This window comes from Haplochromis burtoni, unplaced genomic scaffold, assembly GCF_018398535.1.
Source record: "Haplochromis burtoni strain Fernald_Lab_line unplaced genomic scaffold, NCSU_Asbu1 Contig_15, whole genome shotgun sequence".
Classification (NCBI taxonomy): Eukaryota; Metazoa; Chordata; class Actinopteri; order Cichliformes; family Cichlidae; genus Haplochromis; species Haplochromis burtoni.
Window position 1 is genome coordinate 1,844,121 of NW_024582376.1, and position 25,616 is coordinate 1,869,736.

A 25,616-nucleotide genomic window follows, 5' to 3' on the forward strand; every position below is an offset into this window, starting at 1 on the left:
GCATGTTCTAATCGCTCTAATAGGATATTATGGTCGACAGTATCGAACGCTGCACTAAGGTCTAGCAGGACAAGCACAGAGATGAGTCCACTGTCAGAGGCCATAAGAAGATCATTTGTAACCTTCACTAAAGCTAAAGCTACCAGTGACTTCATGCCATGTTCAAAATGATCTAAATCACCTTTCGTGTGTTCATCTTTTTCTATGAGTACTTTCTAGTCAATGTGCTTTATTATTTTTCATTTTTGTTTTTTGTTTGCCCCCCCCAAACACTTCTGATAGCTTTTTAGGATTTAAAACCTGAGGTTCAGTCATGTTTGTTCACATTGATGACAACTGTGTTCTTTTGGCTACAAACCAAGCAGAAATGGTTTTGGGGTATTTGGAACTTCATTTGACATAATTTTCTCACATGTCTCTGTAACTGCCTTCCAAAATGTTTTAATTTTTTTGCCAAACACTGTGAAGCAGTGATCATTTAGCCTTTATACTGCTGCATATGCTCGTGTATGGCATACCAAAACGAGCATGGCCTTCAGTCTCACAGTAGCAGAATTGGAGGAGGGGGGGCTTCTAAATGTGCTGCCTTTTTCTCTGAAAAACCTACAGAAGGACATGAAATTGTCAGAGCTTCTTACTATTATACGATTTTGAAAGATCAAAGTAGTTTTAATGACTTCTTGTGACTAATTAAAGCAGGGGTGGACAAGTGTGTGGGCAACTTTTTTGGGGCCACATGACGGCTTATGTTTAAAGTTGTTATACTGTCTCCTGCACTCTTGAGCATGTCAGATTTTTCTCAGTGTGACTCAACTGGAAATATACAGTATGGTAAATTATTTTATCAGAATAATTAGAAACTAAAACAGTGATCTATGCAGTTTTATACAAAGTCTGGTTTGGTTTCTTCTGTGTCTCATTTATTGAAAGCAACAACTGGCCATCCATCAATTCCTTAAAATGAGAATATTTAGCAGATGTTTTTTATTATACTGGTCTGATTTAAAAATGTATAATTTCTTATCTGAGCACACTTTAAACATGACTGATTGGATTTTGTACAGAGCTTGACTGCAACCAAACAGATCCCAGTTGGATGCTAATTGGCTCGTCTGAACTCTGACATGGTTTGTTTTGCTGCCTGATGTCAAGAGACAGCGCTCCTCTAAATGAGACAAAACTATAAACTAGATAAAAATCTATTAAAAATAAGATATGTGCGTTCGGAAAAATGTATCTGTGACAGCCCTGATGTGGTGCGGTAAATTTGATGTTTTTTTTAATACATTTTGCTGAATAAATTAGTAAATTCTGAAACGGCTTGATTATTAACTACAGTTTTTAAAAACATGTCAACCATCGTTCATTTTATCCATTCAGTGTGTTTTACTGTGCTCTTCCATAATTAGATTGTGTCTGCAGTGAAGCCGCCTATTTAACTGCAGGAATCTGATCAGTAGAACGACTAAAACACACTCTATTGCCATACTAGCTCCAATAAAGTCCTCTGGTACAGTGCAGCTTGTCTTTCTAATGAGATATCAGTCTATTATAGCCACAGACAGACCAGGACTCCCTGCGGTTAAAAATCTCTGGCGGCACTGACTGGCGGTACAGAGAGCTTTGAAACACTGACTATGATAATACCACCGTATGAATATTAAAGACTTCATGAAGAGAAAATGCACATTTTGAATTGTTAACCGATAAACGCAGTATAGAAATAAAATACTCTTAGGAGTTGATACCATCCGCATAGATGTGCAGTTTTCCTACACTGGCTCAAATTCCATCTTTATTGATGTCTTCTCTTTGTGATCTGGGTTGCACAATCGGCTGGATTACCAGAATACTTTGTAGCTCAGCCAATCGTGCCTGTTTGTCACAGAGACTGACAGGATTAGAAGATCTGCTGTTGTCATATTAATTTAATCCTCATGTAACACTTAATTAAGCAGTCATTTTAATCGGGCCTCAGCCAGTAGCATACAGCTCGGCCAGCTCAGATACCATTTCTTCAGACTGAATAGCTTTAGCATTTAGACGGCTGATAATTCAGTCATCAGTAAAAAGGGACAAATATATAATGTGGTCTCCCACATCGCGTGACAGCTTCATAGAAACATTCGCACTGGGCTTGTGCTGTGCTAGTTTGGTGTCCATCACCAACTGTTCTGTAAATTTAACACTCCTACATCCACTATCAGTCTTGACAACTGTCTCCTCCAAACAGGACCTTTTCTGTGATTTTCCGGGGGCACGGCAATGTGTGAGAGCAGCTTTTCTGTTCTAATCTTTGAGACTCTGTCATTTTACTTGTGTTCCTTAATTTATTAAAGCCTATATTTAGGGGGTTTTTTGCACTGATATTCTTTAACCCTCTCAAGGCAGGCGTTGCAGATTTGCAACAAGTAAAAGCTAACAACCTGATTACCCCACATACATAGTTTTTTTTTTTTACTCAGAAGTACCACTGCAGGTATTCTTTTGTGGATTAGCAACAAAAACTTAATTTGAGCCTGAGAGGGTTAATATCGAACAAAAATGTTACTGCAAAAATGCAACTGACTGCCGTGACATAACACTCTTGGTTATTTTTAGTTATGATTCCCTTTTTATCTGAGAAGCATAATGTTTACGTTTGGATTGATGGCAACACATAAAACAAGCTTCTGCTCAAAACTGTGCCAAGTGTTGCAACAGAGTCGTTTCCCCCTTCGACCACTGATAAACAACAACAAGATCCTTTAAGCAAAGGGAGCAAAACTGCACTATATAAAAATGCCATTACTAGTTTAAGTCCTGCATAAAATTACATAAATTCTATTAGCACATGACCTAAAGGTACCTAAAGTACCCATAATTTAGGGCATTGGCCCCACTGAGAGACGTATTTTGTTTATACTCTACAATATATCACTGGATTACTGCATAAATACCTAAGTAGCGTTTTACTGCTGTAGATGGTAAAGGTGGAGCTTTTTGTGCACTGTTGGTCGGTGAACCTTATATAAGTACATGTTTCAGTAGCGGAATACACAGTATCTGAGTCACTGCCTTTTACATTTGATTGTTACACTTGTGATTAATGTCATGTGCTCGGCGCTGACATTTTATTTTATTGTCCATTATGGATAAGAACACCGACTCCCTGCTTTGTGTCTACGGGAGGCTAAGAAAAGATCACAACATCCCCATATATGGGAAATGTGTCGAGATGACGTAAAGCGGAATTATCCTTTAACTCATTGACCCTCACCTGGATGTTATCAAGAGCTAGGAGTGTGCAGATTTGTATTCAAATCAAACACTACACCATCTGATTTTGCTGATTAAGTCCTTCATCTCAGGCTTAAGGTGTGCAAATCGGCCTAGTCAGCTGCTGGTGTGTGTGTTATCTGTCTTGCAGAGAGGTCACCTTTCTCATTCTGATGGGAATGCTTGTTGATGGCATTCACCAGCTTGGCCCTAAAAAAAACAGTAAGCATAAGTGCCCACATTAATCTTGGTATTGAGACAATGGATATCCTGTAACACAAAATGTTCACAAAATGAAGATCAAATTCAATCATCTATTAAATCTCCCTTCTGTGTAGTAGTTGAGAAGGATTCATGCCCTAAAGAAACAATGAGATTTTTTATCAAAGCAGGTATTAATAATTTATTGGCACCTTCAGTTAGAAAATGATTGACTTAAGGCAAAATATGATAGGTTAGAATATGGTCAACCTTTGCAATGATCATAAATGGACCCCTGGTAAGAAGGGCTGTGCATGCAGGCTGAAGTCCAAGTTAAAACTTCATTATTTCGCACCAACTAGGTGTTTTCCTGAGTATGGTACGGCTATAAGTCAGGCTCATCCAATAGCGCGGCAGAGTAAACAGCAATTCTTCGTGAAATAATGTAAACCCTTATTCTGTGCTTGAAAGGCAAATAGTCTGCAGCACGCCTCTGCGGACCGCTCAGGGGGACAGGAGTAAATTAGATGCCAGAGAATAAAACTAAAGGGTGTCCAGGTCCAGGTGCAGTACGATCAAGGGCTTTGTGAGCAAAACACATATACATTTTTGCACCAAAGGCATTTCATGAGGAAGCCGTTGATATTTCATAAAAATAAAAGGTTCTTGATCAGACAGATTCAAAATAAGAAATAACTGAAAAATAGCACACAAAAAAGTAATAATGGAAGCTGTATTTGCTAGAGCAGAGGTGTGTGCGCGTGCGTGTCTGTGTGGTGTGTGTGTGTGTGGCGTGTAGCACTCTGCACACCAGGTTCTGACCACCTAATCCCTCACTGTGAGCGCAGAGCCACAGATGCTGTTGCTTCCCCAGCTCGTGGTTTCCTTGGACACTGACAGCAATATTGTGGCTGACAGACCCCACTAGGTGATCAGCACATCGTTTACCAGTCTCTATCAATCACTCCCTGAGTTCCACTGCTGTTGGCCACTTTTACCGAGGAGAGAGGCAGGGGAGTGGGACTGAGCCATCTGGGTTTCACACTAATGGTGACTAATATAAAAGGAGCCACTGCAGAGAAGTGATTGACTGTGTGCAGGTTGAGCGCTTCTTATCATCTGAGACAATGTAACAAGCAAACCTTGGGACCGGGACTTAAAAACAGGGCAGACTAATGTTGCGTGTGTTAGAAGCCTCCTGTTGCTTTGCAGGTATTTAAGCTCGACTATGCAGTGAGGAGCTCGTATTACTACGATGCTTCCTTTTGAATCTCAAAGATAAGAAATCAGACTTGTATTCATAGTTTATAAATGGTGACTTAGAAGAACTACATTTAGGTTCCAGGAGTTCTAATCCCCCTATCAGAAATCCCAGAGGCTCTATTTTCAATGCCCGTGTTGTACTTTAATTTATTTTCATAGTAAGGCTTGGATAGGTCATTTAGCTATTGGCCATAATAAGATTTTAAAGTAATTGAGCAAATGTCAATGAATACATTTGTACATGCCTCCTATTTTATCTGAATCCTTTTCCGTGCCACTGATGATCTCATGCCCTGTTTTTATCCCTTGGATACTTTCCTCGACCGTAAAGGATGAAACGTGCTGCATCCCTGTGTCTGCTGGAGTGAGGAAACATAATACTCTATGACTTCAACATGTGTCAGGCATTTTCATGAATATTAATGATATGTCTGATGTCCAGGGGTTGCTTTAGGCTTGAAAAGCCATCTGCTTGTAGGAGTACAGAGAGATTATCCAGCTGCATTTCCGCAGGGTGGTGCTCAGGTTGGATTTAGAGGTGAACCTGAGGTCTGCTGGGCAAACAAAGGCCATCCTGGCAATATTGAGGGATTTGCGCTTTTATCCACACATAGACACACACAATAACTCAAGTATTCTCTGAGAAAACTATTATTTAAATACTCTGAAAATTGCTCGCAACTTGAATGTCACCTAACCGAAGTGCTAGATTAGCGGTGCTTTTAAGGTGTCTTTATCCCTCCCTTGCTGTGTTGCAGAAGCTCTTCCCTTCTCATGTTGTGCCTCTCCCTCGTCCCTGTCTCCTGTGATACAGTGTTTTGGTGCATTGGGAGTGCTTTTGTTGAAAAACTCATTCGGCACCAGAAAAAAAAGAATCTGTACCTCTCTCTTCTGAGCGTGACTTTATTTGGAAGATAGTTTGGAGTCAAAACATATTTCTCAAGATTACTTTATTAGTAGGCAAATGAAATCCGTAGGATTCTTCCACATGGCCAGACAGAAGCAATTGCTGAACAGGAACATCAGACAAAGCTGAGGCACAGTTGATTGCTTGCATATGGTTATTGAACAGTTGAAAACCTGCTTTCAAAGAAGCAGAGTTTTCAGGTTGAGTGCTTCATTTGTGTCATTTATTATGTACTATTCCTTAAAAGAACCCACTCACGCTCACTTTGAATATTTGAAACAGATCTCAGAGTGTTTACGTTTGTCCACTCACACGTGCAGATACTGAATCTGAGGTGTTTGTATTTAGTGTTGAGTTTTCCTAACTGATTTAAATGGGTGAGTTATCCTGCAGCTCTGTGCTACACGCGGTCCAGAATTGCTTTTTGTCACTTGATAAGCCCACTAGCCAATCCGGAAAATCCTCTCTGGCCAGAGACCATTTACACGATAGCTGTCTTTTCTTTGGATGCTTTCGAACGTCTCCCTTCCAGATGTTTCACCACAGTTGGTCATACCAGAGCCAGAATACTGCCGCTTATGTTCATGTACAACAAACATGTGGTCAGCTTATCTTTCACACAAGTACACACTAGTTACTGTCTTACACACCGTCGTGCCCTGTGCCAGTATATAAACTTAAAATTACACTACATGACAGATTACATAGTTTTATATTTATTTAACTAAAATTAAGCCAAAATACAGAAGCAATGAATGGAAAACGAAGCACATCGTTACTGTTTCCACAGAAAAAACAAGGTAAGTAACAGCGAGGTGCTGATAATGGAATCCAATTTATTAATTGTTCATCAGCATGTCTGAGCACCTCTATAAAAGCAGACGTTTTGGCAGGTTGCTGGTCTGGAGCATTCGGGTGTGTGTTGACACAATGCCAAGGAAGAAAGACACCAGGAATGATTAACTGGGAATGGTTATAAGGCCATTTTCAAACAATGTATCCATAATTCCTGAGTGTGAACGATTTGTCACAAATGGAGAATGTCAATGGAAAATTGTACTTAGTAGTCAGTATAAGCTTTTAATGATATAAGTTTACATGTGATAGAATACTGCATAATGACCTTTTCCTTGCTTAGAATTGATTGTTCTTTATAAAACGTGTTCTGATATTTTTATCTGAATCTTCCCAGAGCGATAGTAAGAAGATGAACAAGCAGTTCTGACCTCGCACACACACACACACACACACACACACACACACAATCACATACGCACATGCTCACGTATCAACATTCCACTGAACAAATGTTTTCATTTTTCTTGTGTATAAATGAAGACAAGTGCGAGAACAGAGCGCGCACTTCACTTCACAGGGCCCCCACTCTGATGTGAGCGCTCTGTGACCGCCCTTGCAAGTAAAATCTACAGCGTGTGTGTCTCCACTCTCTGAATCTCAGCTGAAGAAGTGTCTCTTAGAATAAATCTCTTGACAGAGAACATTCGAGACAGTTGCCAGTATTCTCAGGTATTGATGTCCCGGCAAATTCACCCCGAGGTAAGACTCCACAACCCTCTGTTAGCACGTTAAAGGTTAATGTTCATGACAGGACAGTTACAAATAGACTGAACAACTACAGTATTCTGTGTTTGGAAGGACAATTTTCTCTAAAAAGAAGAACATTGCAGAATCACTTCGGTTTGCAAAATTGCAACTGAAACAATGCCCTTTGAACAGATTAAAGTGCTAAGGTATAGATAAATACACTGACTGAATATGTATATGACTGAGTAAAAGAGACTCCTTAGAAAGCACTTTGAATAGAGCAGCATGTTTTGGAATAATCAAACATAGCATATAAACACCTTACACCAACTGTTAAGCACGGTGGTGGATGGGTGGTGATTTGGGCTTGTTTTACAGCCACAGGACCCGGCAACTTTTCCGACAGCCAAAAGTTGACAAAAATGTGCATCATGCATCATGCAACAGGACAACAGAACAATAACCTCAAGCACAGCAGCAAATCTAAGAAAAAAATCAAGGTACTGCAATGGCTCCAGTCTTCAGCCTGATTGAAATGCTGTGACGGATCCTTGGACGACCGGTCCATAAACACAAATTTCAATGAGCTGAAGCAACCTCGTGAAGAAAAATGGACCAAAGTTCCTCCACAACGATATGAGAGACTGAGAGAGTCATGCAAAAGCAATAAATACTTAACATTATTACTGCTAAAGGTGGATCTAAATCTACTGAATCATGAGTGCACTTTTACTTTCACCATCACTATGAACAACTGTCACTGTATAAGTCCTTTAACTTCATATGCAGTGAAAATGCATTTTATTATGAATTTCATGCACTGTAACGCATCTGTGTATAATATGTATTTTTTGGTTTGTTTGTTTTGTTTTCGTCTCATCATGACTGGGATTGTCGTTATAGTTTATGCGGCTTTAAAGAAATGCAATTTGCTGGAGGCATTTTGGTCTCCAAAATGTGTTTTAAATAACCATTATTATTCTTTAATACTCCCTGGCGCTGTGCGTCTGGGAATTAAATAACTCACTTTAAGGACGAGAAGAAAGGCGTCTGTTCGTTTGATTCCTTTCTTCTGGTGATTTTAACAACATGTCACAGTTTCTTCAGTTGATTTTGTTTGACTGTTTTCCTGTGGGACGGCTCGGTTATTACTCATTCCATGCACTAAATACAGATCCAAGGTATCAGTCTTATCAGTCACTCTCCTGATTCCACTGCTGCTTTGTATGCCACCAAGCTAGCTAGCTTGGTGGCATACAGAGTCCCCATAGCAAGCAACTCTTTCATCTGATTACATGAACACCAAGGTGTGTTGTCTGTTCGCATCCTTGAAGCTGAGTCTGATGTTGTATTTTTTCTTTATATGGTGTGCAACCTTTCCTTTTCTGCAGATGTAACAAACATCTCTATCCTTTGCTGTCTGGTCTTATACTATTCTCCTGTCATTGCCCAGTTTATTAGTAGTTTCTTCCTTTCTTTCACCCCATCCCAGCTTTAACCAATTTTCACCTCTCTGCTTTTGTTCCACCTTTAATATCTGCTATTACTGCCCTTACACAAGCCTCCGCTGATCTCACCTCTGTGTTGTCCTCATTCTCACCTCTTTCTTACTTTTTCCTCTCCTGTCTCCTCTTATACGTTATTTTTCTTTTCCATTTTACCTCCTCCGCCTGTCTCTTTTCCTGCCATTTCCCTTCTACCCAAGTTCTTCTCAGATAGCAGCTGCAGATGACTAGCGGGTCAGGATGCGCCACTCTAATAAAGAGAGATGGAGGGATAGTTTTCAGAAACAAACTCTCCCTCTCTCTCCCTCTGCGTCTGCCTAATCACCCTCCATCAGTCTCACAATAAATCTCTGTGTTTGAGTGTGTAGCGGTATGTGTTCTGCTATGTGGGTCCTGTTCTGCTTGGGGGTGGGGGCAGCTTACAGTTCAGTTCTCCACTGAAATTGAGCTTTAAGACCACTATATGTAAAATCCAACTCGCTCCAGCTGCAAACAGCGTCGCGTTGGCAGCAAGCAGCACATTATTCTTCACAACTCCGAGTCTGAGCTGATTAAACAGAGCTGATCTGCATTTTACTTCAATGTAGTACAACCAGCTGTAGGAGGACACATATTTAACTTCAGATGCAGCTTGCTTATCCAGAGCAATGGGGAGACGGCACGGCGCCTGCTGAAATCTCACAAAAAGATTTCAGACTTTTAGAGATGCTCACAGCTTAGTATTTGTACAGATTCACTGCTCAGAAGTAATGAAATACAGCAAAGCATAATGCTAATTTGCTTTTCACTGCTGTGTGCAGTGCAACGTTTTTTGATGTTGACCCTGTTTGTGAAATCAATTTAGGTTCGAGTACTCGAGTTTTAATCTACTTGTTTTGCTGCTCCGTCTGCTTGTTATCGTCGTCGGAACATCTCTGGGATCTTTAGATGAAACGATCAAACTTCCCTTCAGTGTTTTTTAAGACTGCAAGCTAAATGAAAAACCTGGAATGACTTGCATCAAGGCACAGCTCCTTTTCTTTTTCTTTTTTTTGTATGCGTGCATTTGTGTCCATCTGTCTATGTGTTGGAAAGTTTTGGGAATTAAATATTAGGCTCAGAAGTGAAAGCGAAAAGGGTTTAATGGCAGGTGCTCAGCTGAAGAAGTCTCAGAAGTGGAGCAGCATCATCCTTCACACATTTCGTTTCCTTTTTGGTCTGCTAAAGAGCTTTTCTGTTTGCCTCGAACTAGAGCATATAAAGTACTATCCATCCATCCGTTCATTCATCCATTTTCTTCTGCTTACCCAATTCAGGGTTGCGGAGGGGGAAAGCTGGCGCCTCGACAGGTCGCCAATCTGTCGCTGGGCTTGTAAAGTACTAGGGTGTCAAGGCTGCTCCCTTTAGTTTAGGAAGCAGTGTCAGCGTGATAAATTTTTTCATTCTATTAGCTATAACCAAATGCCAATTGATCTTTGGCATTTCTTTCCTGCTGCATTATAAATCTATTAAATACTATAGAAGTAGAAATCTTCCACTGCTGCATATTTATTCATAATGAGCCAGTAATTTAATTACAGTCATGATGAATAATACATAATAGGACCATAATTCAAGGTTCATATGCATACGTGTGATGAAGTGTACATGCGGCATCAGTACATTTAGTATACTTACAAACAAAACGCAGGTGCTTTTTCCTGTGTCTTCTTAATTATAATTAGATGAGCACAGCTGTTGCCTGCACCTATGCTGACCCTTTTCTCACAACAACCATTGATCTGTCTTGTCAGTGCCACCCTGGCAGGGCCGGCGCATGAAATTCATACCTGCTTTTTTTGTCTGAAAGCCAACGCTTCGAGTTTATCTTTGGGATTCAATACAGAGCGACTCCCAGGTGAGAGCCGACAGCAAAATGTATTTAGATAATTGCTGTGATCTGATCTATGAGGAGGGATTCTGCTTGTTTGCTACTTGGCGTGGCAGACAAAGACGAAACAGAGTTTTTGCATCATGTGAAAGGAGACAATACTTAACCCAGCCGGTGTTGCTTCGGCAGCCAACTGAATTTTCACTCTGTGAGCTGGACCCGTCGAGAGCATTCGCATCTTTTGTCTCCCCATCAACTCTTTTCAGCTCAAAGGCCATGTTCCCAAAGATTTGCTGGCCAACTGTTAGCCAGTTTTGTAGTGTAACTGTGCTTTGTTTTGGGTGGTGTAACTCAAACATTTGGCCAGACTCCCAGAAATGGATTAGTCCCACAGATAGATAAAAAAAACAAAACTCTTTCTCAATCAAAACTCCCTGCGGAAAGTTCTGGATTCAGCAATACCACAATGTTTCAGCGCGCTGGATAAACACTTGGAGTGTGCATACTGTTTAGGACCATATTTCCTGGTAAATACCTTATTTAGTTTAATCAGCTAATCAGAGGTTCAATCAGAGGTGTGAGGTAACTCCACAAATCAGAACAGCATTTTCCCCCCTTACAATCACTGCTTAAAATCAGCTGGTTAACAAACGGAGTTTTAAAGCATCTCTCTGGGTTTTTTTTCCACACAAAGAATTTTGCTGGAGAGTAGAGCAGTGGTGTGAGGAACAGACCTCTCTGGAGGAAAGGAACTTTTTTCTGTCTGAACTGGCTGATCAATGAGATAGAGATCTCGTGGTCAATGTTCCACTCTCCTAAAAGGCACCGTGGGATCCACAGCCCACTTCATCTTTATCACTGGTCTGCTTCTGCTCTGACTGCAGGGACCAGATGCCGGCTCATTACTACCACAAATAGAGATCTGGCTGCATGGCCTGAGACTGGGATGAGCCGGCGGTCATGAATGGAGATTGCTGGGAGGACAACATTGACACTCTTCCTCACTTATCTCCAGTGTCTCATCGCCACTTTCTTTCCCACGAGATTTTGCCTTTTCTGAATGCCAGCATCTGGTCTCCCAAAACCCTCATAAACCTTTTGGTTCAAAAGGAGGGGACCAGGTAGCTATAATAGAGTACCACCTGCCCTCCTCCATCTCCTGCCACCCTGGATCAACACCTCTGCCAGCTCCTCTCTGGCATTCTGGCCTTGGCATCACACTTGCTGACTGATGGACAATGTCTCCAACAGCATCTGTTCTCCAGTGCTCAGTGGCCAACATAACTCCCTGGCTTGCAGTAAGTTACACCGAGCCAGGTTTCGTACTCTGTGTTGCGCTATTGGCGGGTTTTCTGCAACTGGTGATGTCCAAACTGATTAGCTATGTCGCTTTTTACGCTAGATGAACTGTTCTTCCTCTGGCTTAGGCAGACCTCTACTCAACTCACTGAGACTAAGTGGCTGCTGTCCACTTGGCAGAAGTGCTAAGTGTTTTCAAGGACAGTTTAAGCTTCCTGCCAAGCATGCGTTGTATGCTAATTAATGACCAGGTCAACATGTGTTAATGTAAATGAGTCACAGTGCCTGACGTGTTCCAAGACCCATAAAAGTACAGTGATACGTTATTAAACTGAGTTTTGATCTGATGCCCCTGTGAGTCCAAGCCAGCAGATGTAGTTGTTGATTATGTCTCTGCCCTCCATATGGCACTACTGCACGTCCACCTCCTCTTCAACTCCTCTCACCCAGACCCCCCCTCCCGTCATGCTCCTGTTAGGTTCACATCCGACAGGTAGCAGAATGACTTGGGCACTTGTAAACTCAACAACCGAGGCAACCCAGGGCTTGTTGGACTGGCCGAAAGGGAAATTAGCTTTCACCTTCACTTCAGCTCAGAGCACTGGTCTCTTCACTAATACCTCAAACTATTCTCCTTGAATGTAAGCTCAAATTTTCTATTAAAAAGGGGTAGCCAGAGGTTACTGCTGAGAGAATACAAAGAAATTGTTATTGTGAAATCGTGTTAGAGTGCATCACTGGCATGTGAGTTCATAAATAGTTAATCCAAGAAGACCAGAGAGTAGTTTCAGTGTAATTAAGGTAATATATAGTTAGCACATTGTAATTGCGTAAAGGCATTTTTGCAGCCATATAAAGGTTCCTCCTTTTCCACTGCTCGCTGTGTGCAAGTTCCTGTGCAAAACCTGTATCCTGTGAGAGCTCCCTCATTAAACGGCTGTCAAACTTAAGTCTGCAGACCTGCCAGCCTTGCTGTCACACTGCAGGAATTGCACGCATGCACGCGCACAGACACACACATATATATCAAAGTGTGTCCATATATGTGTCCATATATGTCCATATAGCGCCAAATCATAACAACAGCTGCCACAAGGCGCTTTATATTGTAAGGAAAAGACCTTACAATAATACAAAGAACAGAGAAAACCCCAACAATTATATGCCCGCCTATGAGCAAGCCCTTTGGCGACAGTGGGAAGGAAAAAAATTCCTTTTAACAGGAAGAATGCCTAATCAGTCAAACTAAACTTAATTGTGAATAACGGCGCTGAGGCTTCCACCAATGAAGAGACAAGGATGTTGCTGACTGATATATTTCAGTGTGGACAGTATATAAAAAGAAATTTAATATCTTACCAAATTTAAAAACAGCCACTGACAACCAAATGTTACGAGGTCAGGCTTCAGTGAGTGTGTGGCCACATATATCGCCCCCTAGTGGCCAGTAAGTAGAATGTAGATTTAAAGGACTTCCGAGTAGGTCCATGTTTCAGATCCAGAAGCTAGATCCATCTTTTTTATTGCCTCTCAATGCTGCAGATGCATAAACACAGGATAGTCCAACATAACTGAATCTCGCTCAATGCAAAGCTGTTCCTAAAGGACTATTTTGAAATATAAATATTTATATTTTTTAAAACACTTGACTTGTTTCCAGCCCTGCAGTGATGAGGTTTGCAGTTTGTATTTCACTGTCTAGCTGGTACCTAGAACAACATTTCATGATTCCAGTCTCGAGCACTAATATTCTCACTAGCTATTGAAAACTTTGTGGAATTGACAGTTGGTGATTCTTACAGATAGAGACATATTTAACTTAGAACCAAAAAAAGTAATTAAGTGCAATACTCGGCTCAGTTTAATACATAACGAATAAAGCGCAAGCAGCTTGTACAGCTTCCTGTTGTAACAGACAATAAAGTCCGCGTCTTCTAAATAATAAATGAGAGCCACAATACTCTGAATATGTTTTTAGCCCGCTGAGACCAAACAATAACAAAGCTAAATGCTGATGTTGTTATTGAATTCCCTGAAACTGTACGTGTTGAGAAATGAACCAATAAAGGGGGAAACATCAAACAGATTGCCTTTGACAACAGAATCAAATTTCACACGGCTAAATTCAATGACACCATTTAATGAGTGCTGATTGTAACCCCTTTGCTATTCCTCACTCCCTGTTTATGTCTGTTACGTCTGTTTATGTTTTCCTCCTCCCCTGACCTATGCACACTTTCCCCTGCCTCTGCCTCCTCTGTCACTCACCTCATTGCTCTCTTCCTCTGTCAGTCAGACTGTCAGTTTCTCCCCCGTCTTCCCCCCGTTCTCTCCCTTCTTCTGCCTCACATTTGCACGCCGACTCCCTCCCCTCGCCCACCCTTCGTTCCCCCGATGCACGCCTGTCTTTCTTCACAGCAGTCACTGTGTTATTTAGTTTTATCAACAGTGAAGCTCCCAAATTATTAAAAGCAGAGCAGTTATATTAGGCTTTGTTGTTTGCCCAGGGTTTTTTCACTCCCACACTGATAACGTCAAAGCCATGAGCAGATGCTATAAAGATGCTTACGTCTAATTCTAATGTACAGCTCGTTTACAAGTATCGGCAAGTTGTTTACATTGCTTGGAGTAATTCCTTGTCCCTTAGGTGAATGGATAAACGTTGGTGATGTATCAGTTAAATGCATGATAATTTGTTTCATCATTTCCACCTTTGAAAGATGATTGAAAAAATATAACTTAACATGCAAGTAAAGCCTGACAGCCTGACACAATTCAGTCTGTATCTCTTTCAGCAATCGTCTCCATTCTTTTCAACTTAGCTCAAGTCTCTCTTTTACCAATGCACAATCGCAACTGGTGTCTGCATGCAAGTCGGTCACCTCATATTCAGTCCAATTATAAAAATAGCAGGCTATAACTTGAAGTGGACATGATGTGACTTTTCAGCACGTGGAAGCCCAAGTAGTCCCAGCACTTGATGGAACGGGATCCCCATATTTAACTGAATCCTTAAGAGTTACAGTGACTTATTGTCAGCTTGTTTTCAGGGCTTTGCCATAGAGGGAACAAACTATAAACGTAAGCATCTGTTAAGAGGTGTTAAGGCGAGCATAACATTCGCCATAGACTCACTGGCAACTTCTTTAGGTACACCTTATCAGTGCAAATATCTAATCAGCCAATCACATGTCAGCAACTCAGTGCATGCAGGCATGTGATGTGGTCAAAACGACCCACTGACGTTTAAACTGAGCATCAGAATGAGGAAGAAAGGTGATTTTGAATGTGGCTCAGCTGTTGTGTAGAGTTTATATGGAATGGTTTGAGAGTGGTTTGAAAAAGAGAAAATATCCAGTGAGCGTCAGTTCTCTGGGTAAAAATGTGTGGACATGAGACTGGCTAGATTGTTTTGCGCTGATAGGAAGAAAATAGTAACTCAAATAACCACTCACTGCAACCAAACGATGCAGAAGTGCATCTCTGAATGCACAGCACACTGAACCTTAGAGCAGATGAGCTACAGCAGCACCCTCTCCTAACAGCTAAGAACACTAAACTGAGGCTACAATTCATACAGGTTCACTAAAAATTGGACAATAGCAGACTGGAAAAAGATTTCCTGGTTTGAATCCCAAATCACAACAGCACAGTCACCTCAAAGCCACTGCTGTTGTGATTTGGCAGCAGACGGTAGCATCAGAATTTCTTGCAAACAGCATGAAAGCATGGATCCAGTCTGCATTGTGTCAACAGTTCAGACTGCTGGTGGTGTGGAGCATCCTCGGCCTCCGTATTGTTGCTGACATGTCCGTCTCTTTCTGTCCACATTGTCGTATTTTCTGATCTCAAACAGTTTTTGCAGTGACAAGTCTAATAGAGCACCTTTGGGATGTGGTGGAATGGGACGTTCCCATCATAGATGTGCATCCAACAAATCGTCAGCAACTTTGTGATGCCGTCATGTCAATGTGGACCAGAATTAGGACAGTTCGGAAGAAAAAAACGGGCACCAAATCAGAACTAGCATAGTGTAGCAAACAAAGTGGGCGAGTGTACATGCAGGTAGCAATCTGACTGAAAATAAGATCAATATAAGAAAATAACAAAGACAGGAGTGACTCCTAGATTATAAAATTAGATGTTAGCTGGATAAGAATTGTCTGCTTAATTGTATACTCTAAGAGAAGAGTGAAAAGTGCAACTTTAACCATTACAACAAATCTGCACAATTGCTGCTGTTGTCAGTTGGAGAGAATCAACAAGTCGTAAATAGCGAGACCTGCCAGTTTGGCTCAAAATTAACTCAGCGTAGATCAGGATTGACGGTGAGTTTGTGCCAAAGCTAAACTGAAAGTGTTGCAGCTGTTTGGTTTGAAGCTGTGCCCTGCAAAGACACATGTAGGAAAGATGTTTGGCTTTTTTGGTGGTGGGGGGATTAATCGACCAGCAGAGTGACTGATACTAGCTGGTGGTTGCAGATAAGAAGTCTGGCAGGTGACTTTGATGTGGCTGACAGCTTTCTGTTAGTAATGTGGAGATTGATTTTCGTTGCTTTCGGTAGCCCTGTTTAAACTCTTGATTTTAAACACTTTTTCACACGATGAGCGCATCGACTGCTCCCGTTTAACAACCAATTAATCATGTTGCTGTGACTAAAGGGAAATTTGTTTATGATATATAACGTCCTCGCTTGCCTTGCTGTTAGCTGCATTTAGTCTATAGTTAAACAGCCATTTTCACCGTATTTATCTTATGAAAAGGCAAATAATCACTGAGTGGATTTTCACTATAAAATAATGGGTGTTAATGAAGTTCTTCCAATAAATATGGTAAATTCATGAGAAATGATTTGGTTGTCTATTTGGGTATTTTCTTTTTGAGTCTTGCCTGCATGCTGTGGAATTTGATGATGATTCAAGACTCAGAGCCAAGTAGTTCCCTTGGGACCCCAGCGTTTATAGCAGTTGGGCCCAGTGGGCCAATTTGATGGAAAAGGACAAAGTATATGTATCCGTGTGTATGCATGTGACTGTGAATGTGTGTGTGTCTTTGTAAGCAGCTTTCTAAAGCCGCACTGCTTCAGATACGGCCTATCGAAGCGTGTCAGGTTCCCTTAGTCATCAGGGGCGGATAGCAACAGTCCTCAGTGCTGAAAAGGAAGGAAAGACTGGGTAGCGAAGGAGGACGTGGAAAAAGAATAAACAATCTGGAGTGGTAGAGAAAGAGCTATAAATGAGGAAGTTTTAGTAAAAACAACTGCGAAAATGCACCGGGACTCACCTAAACAGGGCCACATTTCCCCCGGTGTGATGCTTGGCTATTAGTCTGATTTTAGCACTCTTAGATGGGAATGAATTGCATTCGAACCGAGGATGTCAGTAGGGGCTGAGCCTCCATCCATTCAGACATTCAGGGACTCCATTACACCCTGATGGGCAGGGATGGAAAACCAATCGTGGGTGTATGGGTGCAAGGGGGAAATGCAATGTATTGGTGCTGGGAAACACACAGACAGGCAATCTGGCATGATGAAGAGGCTCCCTTCCCTGCTCCTCCTTTCGGACCCAGCACGTCCTCCTGCGTCCCCTTCATGCCCCACTGCGCTCTACTGCAGTGCCTTGCCAGCTGACCAACCCGACACCTACCACACTCATTCGCACTTTCCCGCTTTCCCTATTTCCTCCCAGGTCTCACTGTGAGCCCCGACAGCATGTATCCATTCACATTATCACATTGGGAACTGAAGCAGAGATGGATTTCATCGGAGGGAAATAGATGGGAGTCATGTTTTTGAATAGAGGGAGAATGTAATTTATGATTTTTCTGAAGTTCAGCAGATTTGTTGCTAGCCCCGGTTCAGATTTGTTGCTGAACTCAGGGAACCTCGATGGCTCCAAGGTTAGCTGCGGTATACTTAACCTCCCTTCTGACAGCAGGGATGTGCTGCTGTTAGAACGGTGTTAGATAGACCTGTTAGTGTCAGGATGATAAATTCATTAGGAGTGGCTAAGGAATACAGCTATTTATACAGCTACAGCAAATCATTGCTATAAAACCCTTGGACTCAATCTCATTGAGAAGTGTGAATCACAGTGAGTCTGGAATTGAAGAATTAGATATTTATTGATTTTTAATGATGCTTGGCTGGCTTTCTTGTACTCGTACCTTTAGTCCACTTCCTTTTTTGGAGGACTGGTATAATAAAGCATGCACTTTAATGTCAAGATGCAATACTCAATGTAGTAATTTAACTCTATTAGGTATTATTGAATGCGTATGGCCATTTTTAAAAGCACACATTGTGTTTTTAAGTTTTTAGAATGATATATTTATTGATTTTTGCTGTTTGCTCTATATTTATACAGTGTTTGTGGCTGCTTGTGATAACTGTTATTCAACAGTTCCTAAAATGTATTGCTAAGTAGAGTATTTCTAAGTGGTCAGGGCAATCATTTAACCTCTGCTAAAGATTTCGTGTTCAGTCAGAACAGCTACAGTCAAAAAAAAATCCACCTGCAGCCAACTCCTGCAGTAACCTGAGACCTCCCCTTCACTCCATATGTATAAATGGAAGCGGAGAGAGCAGCAGCAGCAAGACCCCAACAGAGAGCAATGCAGTCGTGATATTTATTAGGTCTTCCACAGCATGAAAGAAGGAGCTGGGGTGGAAGTGGGCTGCAAAGCAGTTTGCACAGCAGCCAGCAGCCGTGGGAAGGTTAAAGCAGCTTAAACAGCATGCCCAATATGAGATTTGTCGTTTGGATATGTAGAAGGCCATCAGCAGAGCCATCTGTTGATGTGGGCTGGCAGTAAGATCACTAATGCTTTGAATTTGATATGTTTAAAGCAGGTAAGAAACAAGTGGGGTGATGCATTAGAGAACTGACAGAGCACCAGGGATGATACCATGGTTTTGTTGATGTTATTGGGGTTCATGTTCCATAATCCAACTAGAAAGGTGCTCTGAGAGTTCTGACCTCTATCAAGACCGATAGTCTACTCTTCAGTGATGTGAAAACTACATAAATATCTGGATTTTTTTTCCGATCAGTTCAGATCTGCACCAAAATTTCATGGGATTATCCTTTGGCCATGCTTCACTTGGCTCTGTATTCCTGCTGGAAGACAGCAACAAATGACAAAAAAACCAAAAAACTTTTACAGAGCTTCTGCCTTCTCGGTAAACTTAATTATTTTTTTCATTCAAAATTTATGGTCTGTGGTCTACAACTTCTTCACAAATTAAAGTTCAGAGTCTGTACTTTAATCTCCTTGTCAATGTTGTCTTTTGCCACCCTCGCCTGTGAAAGCTGTGGCCACATAGTGCCAGTTCTCATACCGCAGAAAATCTTTTCATTACTGAAGATCGGGTAACAAAGAAAATAAATAAATAACTGCTAAAATATATATTATATCTTCATTTGTGTGCATGCGTGTGCTTTATGGGTGTTTTACTTAAATGTGCGCAGCTGAGCGGCCCCACTGTGAGCCAGGTAAACAAATGTTTCATAACTGGTGATGAGGCGGTGCCACGCTGAAGATTTCTCTAACGAGGGCTTGTTTGCGTGGGTGGAACAAAAACACGTTTTTAGATCCAGACTAGTACATTACACGAGCCTCAGTGCCTCACTCACTGAAAAATATGTGTTTTCTGAATATGCCCATTACCACAGACCCTCGGGCTAGCCTTGCCTGTAGTTCATCATAACAGATTTAACAGATTTAATCTGAGCTATTCTTTCCTTTGACTGTCTGCTGGCAACTTGCTATTTTATCCCGCAGTTCGCATCCACATTCTCTTGATTTTAATCTCTTTTTTTTTCACGCTTCTCCTGTTTGTAGACGTCTGCTGCATTTTAAACATCACCTCAAAAGCAAAAACTCCTACATCTCAGTAGCAAATAATTAAAGTGGAACGCATAGTCTGACATCAGTGTCTCTGTGCAGGTGCCCTATGTCAAGGTGGCTCCAGAGGACATTTTGAAGGTTCATTTCCCCCGCTTCACCACTTTGGACCTGAGACCAACAAACACCGACATCAGCCTGGCCGTGGCCGGCCTTCTCACCTTCTTCAACAGCACCACCGCCTGCCTCATCTGTGCCCAGGCCGACTGTGAGTACAGCATTCGCACACTCGTGACCAATGTTCCCTCAAATTTTTCATGTGTCTGAGCGAACAAACAGAGCGATCCCTTGGACCACTGTGAGTGACATCGGACGTGTGCACTGTGGTCACGCCAGCATCGAATCCATCCAAGTTACATGGTTTATTAAAATAATCAAATTACAGCATTTACATTTATGTTAGACTACTTTTAATTAACTGCTTTAGCCCACTTACAATGAAAATGTAAAAAAAATCTTGTTCATGACCTGTGTAGTATGTTAACACTATTGGAAGTAAAAATAACTTGAACTCCAATTTTGAAAACACAACTTTCTTTCTTTCTTTTTTTTTATAAAGCTCTGATATGTGTTATGATTATGAGTCTGTGGTCTGGGAGAGAGTCCTGTAACTTTCTGTCTGCAAAATACAGCATATAAAGACCAGTGCAGGGCAATTAATTATATAGTTACTTCTTCAAAAAAGTTACTGAGTTTTGCAAACAACAAAGTTTTTTGCAACTGTTTACCTAAAAATGCAGCCAAGGCATTTTGTGCCACTCCTAAAAATAATTTCTGTCCACTATGAACAACAGCCTGACACCTGCAGGCCTGACAACAGGAGATGTATCACTCCTGCAACACCTGTAACATTCAGCAGTCGCCTCATTGTTCTGACACACACAACAAAACTATTGACTACACTACACACTAACTACACAAGATTTGCACTAAACGTCGCAAATCTCTCACATCTCAAAACACCGCCGTCACTCCTAAAACTTCCTCCCGTTTCTTAACAACTAAATGCCATGTTTTGATTGATCGACGTGGTACATTTTTCGACCAATGTGAAAGGGTGGCGGGTGTTTTGGTTTCATCTTTGCTCACAGGCGGAGAGCGCTTTCAAGCGTTTTCCTTATAAAACGCCGTTTTTACCGTTTCTTCCCGCAGTAAATATAAACAACGATAGTACTCAGGAAGAAAAACAAACACTGCATATATTTTGTATCACAACTCTGGTTTTACGTGGCCTATCAACACAATTTAAAAAGTGGTTTAAAGGCCACACTTTTTCCGTCTGTTCCGTCTGTCCTGCTCACATCTCCAATGGTTGTACACGTTGTCATTAACGTGGCTTCACTCCTCATCAGTCATACCGCTTTGGCAGCTAAAACACCGGCACATAAGGACGCTGTCATAGCCTGTCAACGACGTTGATTAGCTGCGTATATACGAATGTGAGTCGCGTGATTAGCTGGACTATGGGATAAGGTGGCATCGTTGTAATCCCATACTGGAGCAGCCAGTCACTTATTGACTAACACTGCAAAACAGAATTGTTAACGTATTTACTTTAATTTCAGTTCAGGTTAGGGATTTTTTTTTATGTGCGCAACACAGATTTTTTTCTGTGCAGAGACCGTGCCAGCAGTGCGCATTGTGCACGCGCGCAATTTAGAGGGAACATTGCTTGTGACAAAATATACAATCGCACATACCTGTGGGGAAGACTCGCAAACTGTCTCCCCTACATCTGCCATCAAAGTGCAAACATTTTTGTTTAACGTCTGCCACCCTTTAACACGTGTTAGCGCGCACAGGCATCTCGCACACGCGCCGACTGTGTTCTGGCAACAGATGCAGCTTTTATCAACATCTCACCCTGCGACACGTTTCCTTCTAAAGCAGCTGCTGCACTCCACAGCTACAACTCCCTCACAGCGGCACGCCCGACGCCTGCGTCCCAAAAATAAATTGCGTTTATTTCGTCTCCCTTTTCAAGATCATTGTCATTTATTAAATCAACTAAATAACGATTTAGCGCATTATGTTGTATCTGGTGTATAAACTGTCTTCAGTCTCGCTGGGTTTTCTGTAAACTGTGTGTGCACTCTTAAAACACTTTGCGCAAAACAAAACATCTCGTTGAGAGAAACAAAAGGAAAGTAAGGGCAGAGGTTGCAGCTCTAACAACCAGTGATCTGACCGCCCCCTTTGTCAGTGAGACGTGTTAGGTTCTGAAGATACTTAACTGAATGACCTTAAAAACGATTGAAAATCTCTTTGAGAGAAGTTATTTTTGTAAATAGAGAGGAAGATTAAATCATGGCTTGTTCCCACCCTCTTCTAGTTCAGCATGCAGTAATTACAACTCCCAAGACAAAGGCACCGTGACCCCCTGAGTGGCACCAGCTAACCTTTTTTCTAATCAGCACAAGCCTTTGAAGACAGGAAATAGGCTGCAGATATCAACCATGTGTCAGACAGAGTAGAGATGGCAATGAGCCACAGTGAGCTGCCTACCCCGCCTATCTCAATTCTCAGTTCTGCTGGCTTTCAACTTCTCTCTTTGGTTGTCTTTGGCTCTATACTTTGGAGTCTCCTTTCATTCATAACCTCTAAGGTGAGTTTTTTCCCTCTTAGATGTGTGCTAGGCGTGTTACATCAAAACATGCTAGTTTTGTTTGGGGGGGGGGGGCTTTCACTTTTTCATGCAAATTCGGGGACAATAAATGAATCAGAGAAAAAAATAGTTTTTTTTTTGTTATTTTAAACAGTTAAACACTTTCCAAGATGAAAAAATGGTATAAATTAATTAAACTTACTAAAAGACAATCCTGTGTTTCTATCTGTGGTTTACCTGCACCTACTTTGCCCATATAAATAAATATTAGGGGGTGCAATATGTAGTTTTCCTACATATTTCCTGTATCTGTGAGTTTTCCAGTTCAGGGATCAAATCCTGTTTCTGTGACATTTATTCCACAGAGAGTCGTATTAATGCCGCTCTGGTGCGAACCATGATAACAAGTGAACCTTTTAGGCACTCTATTGGTGGCCACCAATATTAGTTTATTTTAATTTATTTAAATTTAAATTAGTTATGCAATTTAAATTAGTTTATTTTCCCCAAACCCGGGTTTGGGGAAAATAAACAAATTTTAACATTGCGCTTCTTATTCCCTTTGGCCGTGTGAGTGGGTGTGGGGTTCTTATTCTGTGTCAGTGAGCTAAGAGATGACTGCAAAGGAAATTAAATGAGAAGAAGGAGAATGAGGGGAGATGAGAGGTAGATAGAAGAGACCAAGGGGAGTCTGAAATGAGAGAGGAGGAGGAGAGCGGAGTGTGCTTCTTGGATGATATGAAAGAGTGTGGCGCGGGAAAGCGAGGAGGTAACCACACTGGAATTATACATTAGCAACAGGCAGGAGACGGTCCAGGACATGACGCGGCTGTATTGATTGCACTCTCTCATGTGACCCTCATTCATTCAACAGAAAATGCAGGAAATGGCACTATGCCTGGATTTGTGTGTGTGTTGGTCGAGGATTGTGTTCAGCAGCACCATCAGCTGAAACTCATTCGAGTTTGGCTCCTACTGCACCAGCTCCACCCTTCTTTGTCAGCTTACACAGTCATTTGGTTGGTTGGCAGCCTGCTGTCAGTTACTCGTTCACATGTGCCAGCCTCATTAATCACCCAAGCCAGTGACAGCCTAATAGAGCGTGGCCAATCCATGAATATTTTCCAGTAATGGCTGAGGAGGCAGCACTGGAGGTGAAGCTGTGCCCAAAGGCATGGTGCACACCAGCACGAACATTAATCTAGCTAGCCCTCGCTAACAGTGGCAGTGGTGCTGTGAGACTGTAATACGCAAAGTGTTGTTGAGTCTTTAGACCTGCCAGGAGGCCCCACAGGTTGTTTATTTCTTGTGGTTTCGGCTTTAACAGGAAGAAATAACACATGAAAACTGCATGCACAGAATTCGCCGGTGTGCTGCACTGCTCTTTTATTCGTGCAGTGATTGGTTCAGCTGTCAGTAAGCTGAAAATGGAACATCAAATAAACTCAACGTATCTGTAGCTGCAGTGTAGGTACAGAAATTTTAGGTTCAGTCGTATAGTTGTCCACTAATGCTTGCAAAAGCCTATTTTCCTTCTTTGATAGACTCAGCTGGAAAGCAAGGTTAGGCCTTAAGCTTATTATTCTTTCTCTGCTAATAATTGTATGCCGATGCCATCTTATGAATTGCAATTTTCCATTTCTTTCAGGTTCCAGGGATGACTACTATCTCTCTCCATGTTTCACACGCAATGGCATTACTATTACTAACCTGTAATCAGCGTTAGACGGGTGGAAGAGATATCTAAATGACCTGTCAACAGGAATGTGTATGAAGGTGTGAGAATGATGGGAACGCAGTAATGCAGAGGAGGGTCTCGGGGAGGAAAGGCTCTCTGATGACTTTGATCATAGTAATTATGTCGTGGCTACTTATGTTTCTGATGCAAAAGGCAGCAATGTCAGTAGACAGCGTAAAGGTGGTGGTGCAAGTTGTCATGGTTTCTTTTGTTGCACTTTGTAATTGAAAAATCTTCTCATTGAATAGATGAAGGCAGTAGGAGTGTCTTGGTGCTTTATGAAATAATGTTGACTCAGAATAATGAGTTTTTAGATTTGTGGAGAATGAGTTTGTATCCACAGGTGTAATTGTGCAGAATTTATCTTTACTAAAGAAAAGTGCAAAGTTGGTCTATCTGTCTGTCTAATTAAAAAATGGTAAAAGCCTTTTGTGCAGATTTCTCACTCAGGGCTCTGTGATTGGTCTGTTTAAAGCAGTGGATGACAGAAGCTGTCTCACACTCCTTGTCCGACACTCCCACTTATCAACAAATCAGTGTTATTTTTTTAACTGATTTTTATTTTTTTCATTTTTGTTTGAGGCTTTACGTTATTTTTAGTCATCAAAATCTGTGCTAATGAACTGCAGCTTTGGAAGTTTTTAGACGTTTTAAATTAGGAGAGGAGATGTTTGTTAAAAACAAAAAACATTATAAATAGCTAAGTCAAGTGATTAGGACTGTATGCTACGTAGTTCAGCTTCTGTACAATTACCCAACTGAGTCCATGCATGAATACCACAGGTAACTGTCCAGAGAGCTCAGAGGGAGTAAGCTGGAATCATGTTTTTCCTCCTGCACGCTCTACCTGGACACAGATTATCCAAAACCAAGATCTGTAAGGTTTTTGCCTAATACACCACCACAGTGGATTTTACATCAAATCAAGATGTGTGGCTGAAGGGCAGACTTTCAGTTTTAATTCAAGAGGTTTAACAAAAGTACTGCATTAACTATTCATGACTTACAGCTATTTTTACACAAAGTCCTCATTTTCACAAGTTGAAAAGTAAATTGACTTCTGAAAGACAATTTTATTACAAACTAACCTCAAAAAGCATCTGGAATTGATTCAAAATGTTAAATTTTCACGTTGGTCGTTGATCAGTGGATCTGTCAATATGACATTTAAAAAAGATGTTAGTGCAATAAAATCAAGCAGTTATTGGGTTGAAAAAAATATTTTAAAATAAACTTAACATAGAAAACATTAAGATTGGCCAAATTAATAATCATATACATTTTTAACAAGAATTAATTCACTGACCAGCTCAGCAACACCAAAAGGTCTGAAAGACCACAGAAGACAGCTGAAGTGAATGATGACAGAATTATTTCCATGATTAAGGGACAATCTTTTATAACATCCACCCAAGCGGGTAGCATTTCATTATTAAGCTCTACAGTCAATAGTTGTGTATATGAATGGAAACAGAGTTTAAACCACTGGTTACACTCAAGAACAAAAAGGCTGGATTAGACTTTGCCGGAAAAATTGT

The 25,616-nt window shown here is 41.2% G+C and overlaps 1 protein-coding gene across 6 annotated transcripts in view; it reads left to right on the forward strand.

Annotated features, from left to right (window-relative positions):
• Nucleotides 1–25,616, forward strand: part of grik4 (glutamate receptor, ionotropic, kainate 4) — a 354,349-nt gene that overhangs the window by 212,551 nt on the left and 116,182 nt on the right. For all 6 annotated transcript variants that reach the window (XR_006054048.1, XR_006054049.1, XR_006054050.1 and 3 more), the window contains one exon: nucleotides 19,778–19,943. Coding sequence is in view for 3 of the 6 variants with exons in the window: in XM_005915839.3 (XP_005915901.1) it covers nucleotides 19,778–19,943 (166 nt within the window). In the remaining 3 variants the exon portion in view is untranslated. The remainder of the gene's footprint in view (nucleotides 1–19,777; nucleotides 19,944–25,616) is intronic.